General features: G+C 41.5%; 1 protein-coding gene across 1 annotated transcript; it reads right to left on the reverse strand.

Moving 5' to 3' along the window:
* Positions 1637 to 8350, reverse strand: LOC8080440. Its single transcript, XM_021451234.1, has 12 exons — positions 8170 to 8350; positions 8005 to 8074; positions 7144 to 7195; positions 6155 to 6237; positions 5237 to 6077; positions 4524 to 4620; positions 4307 to 4437; positions 3789 to 4020; positions 3232 to 3367; positions 2737 to 2831; positions 2501 to 2624; positions 1637 to 2428 (listed from the first exon to the last, which is right to left on the reverse strand). The coding sequence occupies exons 1-12, from the start codon at positions 8244 to 8246 to the stop codon at positions 2360 to 2362; spliced, it is 2007 nt and encodes a 668-aa protein (XP_021306909.1). The 5' UTR covers positions 8247 to 8350; the 3' UTR covers positions 1637 to 2359.

Here is a 10360-nt window from a genome sequence, read left to right on the forward strand (position 1 = left end):
TATCAGACATGTTAAACGTCACAAAACGAACAGAATGGAGACGGAATGGCACACGGGTATAGTCAAAGATGAAGTTGGGCACAGCGGTGCGAAACAACTTTTTAGTGGCATAGTGGTTTGGTCAATCTTTCATAATGGCATACAGATAAAAAGCTCGTGGTTCGATTAGGTCTTGAACTCTAAATAGCAGCAAGCAAAAGAGCAAGGGGGACAAGGTGGGGAGGTACACATTGTGTAGGATAAGCATTGAAAATGCACTGCCACATGATCCGAAGAATGAACAGATAATATTCGATATGGTACCTAGATATATGAATGCCTTGAACTTTAGGTGCCAAAATTATTTTGTTTGCAACTGACAAAGCTGAACACATTTTGACTTTATTATGCAATCCACAAGACAAAATTGGATACCTTTGCCAAAGGCCGACGAGACTCTAAAACTTCACTATTTTTCATTCATTTATATGCTTATGCATACTTAGGGGCTGTTTGGTTTACTGCCACCGTTCGCCATGCCTCACCTGCGGCAGCCACAACACAACACCGAGGCTGCTGTTTGGTTTTCTGGCCATGTGCGCCATGCCATAAAGTGTGGCTGCCATCATCCTGTGGCTGCTGTTTGCTTTTGGTTAATTTTGTGGCTGCCGTAGCTGTTTCCAGTAAAAAACTCGCCACCAGTGTGGCGGCCAAATTCACCGCCACACACGCCACAAGTTTGGCGCTGGTGCTCGTCACCGTAGCATGGCAGCCATGCAAAAGCTGGCAGGGCCATGTGTGGCGTGGCAAGTTTCGGTAGTGAACCAAACAGCCTCTTAGAGACAACTCTACTTTATTCAGTGAAAGGATGATTATTGACATAGCTTAATTAAGATGAAATTATACATTATTTTATAGAAGTATATACTATGCCAGTATATATTTCTGAATAATTTGCTTGTTCTAAATATCAATATTTACGGTGTGTTTGGATGTACGAAACTTTTCAAGGAACACTAGAATATATGCCAAACAGTTTGTTTCCTACATGGAACACTAGAATCTGTACCAAACAGTTTTTGCAGTTCTGTTTCGTGGCCAAAACCGAGAACTGATTCACTAGTTTTGCTTGATTGCTTGCGCAGGTGAAATGCTCAAAACCCAATTTCACGTGATTCTCTTTGTTGCCTTTCCTCTGTACTTAACAATCATATTTTAGTTAACCTTTTTAAAGGTACAACAAGTTATATTTAAGTTCCTTACACACACACACACACACACACACACACAAATGATAATTTTTTGAAACTTATTTTCATTTATATGAATTTCTTTATGCAAAAATATTTTTTATTGAATTGGAATCTAGCCTCCTAGCGAAGTTATTCTGATTTATCATTAAAATGTTTTCATCGAAAATGTTTCTTGAGAGAATCTAGATTACATTTCTATGAGGGTTTAGATCCCTATCAAATGCAAGAGATTATGTACATCATACAAGCATTTGTATGGGAATCGAAACACCCTTCTTTATACAAATCAACGTTAACGATAGATAGATACATATAGTATGTTTTCCATATATTTTCACAGTTTGGCTATTTTGAAGTGTTTTTTTTTTTTGCATTCACCTAGAGATGTCTAACAAGTACCACACTGTCTTCAAATATGTTAGTATAATTATTACAGGGATATGTTCTTAGAGTTAGACCTTGTTTGGATGTCAAATTAGCATCAATCCACATGTCTACCTCAATCCACCCTAACACATGTAGATTAAGGTGAATCCAATAACATCCAAACAAGGCAGAAAATCCGTACAGAAACTTTTCAAGTTGGAACCATGATGCCGTCTCGTTTCTCTCCCCAATTATTACATTTACATGGACGACACATACATACATTTGCACCGCTCACGTACCCGCAGGACCAGATATTTCACAATTACAATCACATCCAAACCAGGAAGCTTTGCTTGTTTATCATAGGGCAAAATTAAACTAACTCCCACGCTTTCGACTGTCTGCCTGTAGCTTTCGTTTCACAGTTTCACTTGCTGAGAATTGAGATAAGCTGAGCTACTTTTGTATGATACCAATGAAGGTTAGGCATTCTCTTGACTCGCCTCTGCCAACAAATTTCTGTTTCATCATGGGCTCAGGGCAAATTGTTAGAATTAGACAACAGTTATTGATCAATTAGCAAATACTGTCTTCACCAAAGGCGAAGGGGCATGTCCTTTGGTGAAAACATCCAAGACCCCTTCATTGTATCCATTGGAGAGGGACATGTCCTAAGTCCTATACTCAAGGTCCCTCCAAAATTGGTCGTGAGTCCTAAGTTCACAAGATGATTTGTATCACCAGTGCCGATGCGCGACTCAACAATCCTGTTCTTCAAAGTATGCTGTTATGGCTTTCAGCTTTCCGTTGAGGAAGTTCTTCTCGACCTGTAGAGAGAGACCATTGTGACATCTATAAGAAAAGTCAGCTTGGCACAAAATCAGCAAAGATGGGCTTACCTCAACCGACCATGGGGGGTCCACAGACAAGGACATGTCAGCCAATTGGTTTAGATCAATGTTGCGAGGAAGAAACATCACTACTCTTGAAGCTATCATAGTACCAAGTTTGAAAAGAGAGTACCTAAAGAGTTCAACAATGAGTAAGTCGATCAACAAAAAAAAAAGTAAGCATCAGTGAGCACAATGCAAACTGAAAGAAATTACTCTATTGAAACTAGAAACAAGGAACTAACCCATCACAAGGCAAAAGCATGCTTTTCATATCATAAACATCAACTTTGGCATAGTCAGGTCCACCCCAAGGAGGCGACATGAAAGCAGTTTCTCCCTACAGAAAATAGTTTGCTTAAGTAAGCATAACCAATTAGCCCCACAAATAAATGACACCAGGAGACCTTCCTCAACCTCCTTCCCATTCATTATGTACACAAAGAAGGTACTACCAAAAGATGGGCATCGTAGAAAAATAGGCAGAACTCCATGGGACCATATAAAATCTCGATGTTCAAATGGAAAAATATGATTAACTTATAACGTAAATTTCTTTTTGTAGGACTTGATGTATCAAGATATTTGTAGTACCAAGCCCCTATCCTAAAATGGGTGAGCAAATTAAACCAAGGTCAACAATAAAAATTCACTCTCTCAAACAGCTACAAAGACATGTAGCTGATAGAAGCGAAATGTTGACAAACTTAAAAGAAATAATTCCAAGAAAAAAGAATTACCTTCAGATGAGGAGCTATATGTATAAAATCACCTACAATGAAATCTATGTGATCATTTACTCCATAAATGGATGCATTATGATGTGCACAATCAATCTTTTGTGGATCAATATCAACTGCAATTACATGCTTGCACCTGGAAAAGGAATTGGCATAGTTAATGTGGAACAACCGAACAATAAAGTTTTAGTACTGTAGAAGAAACATTGATAACATAAAATAAATCCACCTTTAGCTACACTGCAAACAACTAAGGCTAGCTCTACTAACTCAAGTGACGTGATGAGCATGCTCAAATATGTCCATAATAACACCTCCATATTAAGTAATAGTCTATTCCTTCTCCTAAAAGGACACCTCCATATATTAAAAACAGCAAAACTAGGAAGAGCCTTGCCATATTACTCGAAGCAGATGCCTTAGTTAAACTGGACAGTGGACATAGCATACTGCTTAAGGTGATATAGCCACTGCATTCTTGTAACATAAGCAAAATAACAGTTGCTATGCAATAGGAAGCGTTCAAGCAAATGATATACAAGAGAACAGCAACGTACTTTGTGGCAAACTGGATGGCATTTCCACCAACTCCTGTGAAACAATCAATGATTACTCCCGCACCAACACGAGATGCATGATGCTTTGCAATAGGCTCTGGCGTAACTGAAAACCACCCTTCTTCATCCATCTTTATACCTCTATCAAAAAGTGAGAAAAGTGAGTACCGCTGAGTCCAGTACTTGATGATGTCATTGGAGATGTTCCCTGCCATGTCTTGGCATGAATGATCTGTAGAACAATTAAAATAGTTGTTGCCAAATATGTAGAAAGAGCACAAGAACAGAACACAAGAAAATAAATATTAGGCAAGTCTCACTAAGACATAGCTAACAAGGTAGTTTTCTAGAAGACCTCACAAAAAAAAAAGTTACCTAGACATAAGTAGGCAATACGTAGCAGCCATGCAAAGTTGCATTTGCTCAAAGAAACCAAGAAACTATTATGTAAAAGTGCAACCTAAAATTGAAACAGGAACAAACTCCTAGAAAGCAGATGCCATATATTATCGTCTTACACGATTGAGATCTCCTTACTCTCTTTTTCTTTTTGGTGGTAGTAACTTCCTGGTTCATCTCTAACACAATAGTTGTTGAATCGCTGTACTTATTTTCAGTGTGCTGTGCTTTGTCAGAGGTAGTTATCATACTGCATAGATGAACAGAATTAACCAAAAAAAGGAAAAAAAAAAAAACAATAACTTGGTAAACATTGTATAGTTTGATCTTCCCTACCTTTGATATATTGCTTTTTCGACAGGAATGTCAGATAAATCATGAATGCAGTGATCTTGTTCCTGTGCTTCTAAATGATTGTCATCAGTAGCCAGATCTGTGATGATGAGATTAAAGAAATGTGTGACATACTAAACCAACAACAACAAAGCCTTTAGTCCCAAACAAGAAGCTAGCATATGAGTAAATTGGAGACAGAGGTAAATGACAAAAACCCTACAAAATGATCCCAAGAAGTACATTCACGTTCAGGTCTATATATTTGTTTGCACCTACAGGCAGGAAATCAATGGCAATACACAATAAAGGCATTGACAATTATGGTTACTGTGATTCTGAGCACACCAAATTCCCAAAATATATATGGCCTGTTTGGATCACGGCCTTGGAGGCAGCGTGGGTGCCAGGCACCCCAAATTGGATGCACGGGAGCAAGGGCGGCGCCAGGCAAAGCTGTGTGGGGCACAACCAAATAGCCCCATACCGCAGGTATGTAATAAGATATGTCTTTCTCCTTCAGCATTTGTAGTGCAAAACTCAATACAGTGTGTAATGGATTTCACTACCTTATTATTAAATGTTTACAATCCATTGCTACATGCTCAAGTGTTACATATTGTAGAAAGTTATATCACAGTGCATATAGCTATTCGTAAGGTTAACTGCAAAGAACAAGACTCAAAGTGATAATCCAAAAATTCTAAGGTTCTTACTGTTCTCTTGCGGTGCTATGCTTGTACACTGAGATCCCAGTTCAACTAGCTCTTTAGTGGTATCTGGGCTACAATATGATGCAAAATCCTCCAATCCTTCAGGAGGACACCATGTGGACTCTTGTGTCTGGATGTTGTAAAAATAATACCGACTATAGAACGGATCCCAGACAACCCTCCATTCACCATAGTCATAGTAAAAGTTGTTGGCAGAACTTTGTGCATGCTCATCAATAGAAGATGGCTCTGCCAAACTTAGACTAGCTTCTTGGCCAACATCATTATGATCATGGGATACTGACAGAGTTTCTTCAGATGTTTGATCTTCCCTTGTGGACACTCTTTCTTCCTGATAAATGTCGACACATGAATGTGTAGATTCACCATCAACACAGTCATGCCTTGGCATCTCTTCAGAATCTAGCAACACGCTGTCAGAGGCTTGATTTTCTTGAATTGAATAATCTTCTTTTGCTGGGTTGCCCAAGTTATCAGAAAGCTCAAAAGTCCCAAGTTCAGTGAGCAGATTTTTAGCATCACAGCTAGGGGCTTTGTCAGAAGAATAGATGGTGCTACAGCCAGACTCTTCTTGTTCTTCAACACAAGGACTGTCTTCCCTAAGCATCTTGTCAGTGTCATCATGGCAGGGTTCATTGTGACCCAGCGGAGTCCCAGATAAATTGCATGAGTGCATGTGCGCCATAACATCCAATGATTCAACAGCACTTTCTCTATCTTCAGTATTGGCACATATCCTCACAGCATCATTGATTTGAGTCTTTGCTGCTTTGAGCAGTGCTTGTCTTCCTTTTTTCTTTCCCTTGTTGCCTGTGTTCTTGTTCTGCAATGCATAAAGGAATTAAGCAATGGAACCAGTAGGGGAACAGTAACATGGCGTCGCATTATGTGAGCACTGACCACTTTACTTGTGCTGAATGAAACAGGAAGCCCCAAAGAACCCATGAGGTTGGCCAATTCCAAATCTTCAACAAACAAATGGCCTATTGGTAGACAGTTCATATACACAGTAAGAAATCGGTTGAAACATAAGGGAAAAGGAAAAATAACTGCTACTGATTTTACTTTTACAACGTTATGTGTGGGCAATATGACATAAAATGAGGCATGAAGCCATGAACAGATGTTGCAACAATGACTTAAATTGTCAACACCAGCTTTCCCTTCCTACAGTAATCCAGTGGTGATGTGGCCTCCCATTTGATCCACAACATGTCACCAGGAACGTGGAACTGTGCCACGTTCCTTGTCCTGGGGGTGTCATCCCCATTCCAGGAATGCAGAAACAATGTCATTTTGGCCTTTTCGGACCCTTTCACAAGTAGCATACCACGTCCCTAGATCACATTGACAATGGGAGCCTGGTGAATATGATCCACAATCTTAGCCACCACGCCCCATCTCCTATGATCTCACAATCACTAGACAGGGAGGGGTCAGCCCCTGTAATAGTACCAAATGTATATTGTGGTTTTAGTTAAAGATTTTTGGTCCTTCTCTATTAGATGCTGAGTGGTTGCCTGTTCATAAGAGTACATCTACTTCTTTCACTAGAGCCAGTGAACTTATCAACTAAGGCAGACCTGAACTGAAGTCTATCCAGGTCCCACGTCAGGCAACAGAAAACAGGTGACCAATAAAATCTCTTGATTCAATTATAAACAGGACACCCCTTGAAAAGAAGCGTCATTTAATCCAACGAAGTGACAGTGGCCTGAAAACTGGTGGTGTGGAAGCATGCCAAGATTCAGATTCTTAAGATTTTTCAAATGAAATGATTTTTTTTCTCCAATGGGTTGTTTCCACAAGAAAGTAGGGCACAGTGTAACATCCTCTCTATAGAAAATTGACCGAAGAAGGTACTAGAATACAAGGAAAATGCATCTAACCTTTGTCAGTGCCATTGGATGCTTCATTGCATGTTTTATCTGTATGAGAGTCCTGAAAAGTTGAAGGTTGTCAAATTGCTATATACATTATAAACCTCAATACCTCATAGGAATTTGTAGGACACAGCATAGAAGTAACAAACTTGACATAGTCTCTCTAGTCTCTAAACAGCCAAGTTTATTGATTCTTTATTTCTTCACAACAAAATGAATTCCTCAGAAGAGTAAAAATGATTCTGAAATCATTAAATTATTTAAAAAGTGTTTGGTCTATACATGATCTAGTCCACACCTTCATATGTTTTCCTCTCAAAGGAGATCGAAGTGTAAAGCAAACCATCATCAGTTTGATCAACAAATAACTGCCATATCAGAATGAAGAAGAGAACTGCAGCGGATTGATGCTTAGTTCACCCATCATCACTGAAGCCACAATTGTTTAAGACAACTTAATTTTCCAAAAAGATCATCGGAAGTGTTATGTAGCAAGCTTCCATCTCAACAATGTGCTTTCAAGAAAATGATACTCGAAGAACAGTCACTCGAAATGTTTAGTATGGTTCTCTAACCTGACCAGGCTCAAACCTACCTCCCTTCGTTTAAAGTGCATGAGACCATTAACATTTTGTACAGGTTACTGTTTAGGCACAATGCACAAACCACACCACAAAACTAATTCCTTGTGTTAACTAGACTCTTTGGGTAAGCCTGATATTATGCGTGGGGCCTTCTTGCTCAAGCTCAATATGCATACGGTTACAAAGAAACTACAACTAGCCCGACGAAATTAGCCAGACACTAGGGGAAGCACAAGCGCCCTGCAACTGAGAGAGCTACACCAGAGCGGATCAAATACCGTACCACGAGAGCAGCCTCCGCCGAGCGCCAGTTCTTCCGTCCATCGTGAGGTCCAGCGCCATACGAATCGTCCCTGCAGGGAGAGAGCGCAGTTTGAGGAGACGGGACACTCCTCGCGAAATGGCAAACCCTACGCTGAGAAGCGGGTAGGGGAGACAGGAGACTTACCAGAGGTATACTTCGGTCAGCCGGAAGAGCTGCCCCAGCTTCCGTATCGCCGGGGAGTCCTCCGCCGTCGCCGGCATCGCGCGTGCGCCAAACGGCGGCGGCGCCGCCGCCCGAGGAAGCAGGGGTGAGCTGGAACTGGAAGCCTGGAACTGTGAGGGCGGTGGCACGGCCGTTAGGCGTGGGCTTCTTCGTTCCCGGGTAGGCTGTGGAGGAAAGGCTGGGTACTTGGGTAGGCCCACCAGCGTTCATGGGCTGGCATCGCTTAGAAGTGACCCTGGGCCAGGGAAGCAGCGGCCGGCGCAGAAGTCTGGGGTGCAGGACTACTATTCGCTGATATATTATGAGATAAAATATTATTAAATTAATAGGATTGAAGAGCATATGATACTTGAGATTTGAGAGAGACACCGATGAATGGTAAAATTTATTAGAGGTCCCAAAAATAAACAGGATATTGGATGGGGTATTTTCCATAGATATTTTTTGATAAACACGGATGATATAGTAGTTATGAAAACATTTTTAGATAAAAGGATATAAATTCCAGTCTCTATATCCACTTAAGATATATATCGCCAAAAGTTACATAAGTTCTTATAGACTCGAAGGCTCAATGCCGCGAGCGGCGGCGTGCGTGATGGCGGCGCGGATGGCTATGTGAGGACGGTGGTGTGGGCGATGGTGGGCATGGGCGGGCGGATCCAGCGTGCCCAAGCTGGGGACGATGCCGGCACTGTCATCCATGGCAAAGGTGTCAACCAAGGGCGTTGGGCATCTATGCCCTAGCAGTCGGATTTGGTGCCCTAGTACAAGGAGAGGTGCCTGTGGTGGTGGGGCGCCATGGCGGCTGGTAGCAAAGGTCGGTAGTGATTGCGGCGGGTACCCGTCCCACTGAGGGTGGTCAGTGACAACCTCAGCGTGTGCGGTGTTACGTCCACGGCAAAGTGAGGACCGATTTTGTGCAAAGCCTGGTCAGAGGGGGTGGCGACTGACACAGTTGTCCCGCTGCTAGCGTGCAGGCCAGCGATCGATGTGTGTTTGTTACAGCTCACAACAGCTTCATGAGCTGTTGTGAGCTGTTTTTTTTTGCCAAACACTTATTTTCGAAATAGCTTCATGGGTGAAGCTGTTTTTCTCTTCCTCTCACAAAGACATAAGTTGGATGAAGCTGGAAAAAAGTAGCTTATTGCAGCTTCTACCTCATTTCTCTCTCTCAACCATGCATGAAGTAGTTAGTGAAGCTATTTTGCTAAACACTTTTTCCAAAACAGCTCAGCTTCATCTAGAAAGTCACTCATGAAGCTATTTTCTAAAAAAACAGCTTTACTAGTGAAGTTGAGCTGTGTCAAACAAGCCCTAGCAAAGACAACGATGATAGCTGTGGTTGCAGGCATGAGGTTCAATATCTTGGCCTGATGTCACACCCGGATGTAAAAGAGCATTCGGGTGCCAAATCACATGTGCGCCAGGATCTCAAATTCACACACATGGACCGACATCATCAATGGTACAAAACACAGTGTTCAAACGAATTACATAAATGAGAGTAAAAGTACCATTATTACAAGCCAAATGTTTATCAAAGTGCGGAGGGGAAACATAAACTAAACTGTTCCATAAATAAAGGGAAAACTAAACGCCGACGTAGCAGGACCACCTTGCCACAGGAAGGTCGACGGTAGAACCACACGAGCCTAACAACCGGGAGACTCAGGGTAGTCCTCAGGGAAATCACAATTGTACTCCTGATCGTCCGAGCAACCTTTAATGATTATAGCAAGGGTGAGCTCATGTCGAACTCAGCAAGCACAGACGGAAAGTAATGACATGCAAGGCTTAAAACAAGGTAAAGCTGACTTGGTTTGACTGCGGTAGCATTTTAGTTGATCACTTTTAATTATAACAATTACTAGAGCAACCTATTACTAAATATGAGTAGCATAAACCCAACCCTTAATTAGTGTAAGTAGTAATTAGCATCTTTTAAAAGACTATCCTAATTATTATAGTAATCCAGGGATCAACCCCAATTATTACCACAGGATAGCAATCCTGCCATCACGGAATAGCCATTCCGCCAAAACACGAGGTAGCAACCTCGCCCAGGTCCATCTCCAAGTAACCAGTGAATCCAATTTGCTCATCAAGTGAGGGTCTGGGCCGCTCGTGACCGTGAGCACGGCTGATATAT

The sequence above is a fragment of the Sorghum bicolor genome, chromosome 1 (assembly GCF_000003195.3).
Source record: "Sorghum bicolor cultivar BTx623 chromosome 1, Sorghum_bicolor_NCBIv3, whole genome shotgun sequence".
Taxonomy (NCBI): Eukaryota; Viridiplantae; Streptophyta; class Magnoliopsida; order Poales; family Poaceae; genus Sorghum; species Sorghum bicolor.

Coding starts and splice junctions, on each gene's coding strand:
- LOC8080440 (XM_021451234.1), bottom strand. CDS start 8,246: ATGCCGGCGACGGCGGAGGACTCCCCGGCGATACGGAAGCTGGGGCAG. Junction 6,078..6,154: donor CATTCAGCACAAGTAAAGTG/GTCAGTGCTCAC, acceptor TATGCATTGCAG/AACAAGAACACAGGCAACAA. Junction 4,621..5,236: donor CATAGCACCGCAAGAGAACA/GTAAGAACCTTA, acceptor TCATCATCACAG/ATCTGGCTACTGATGACAAT.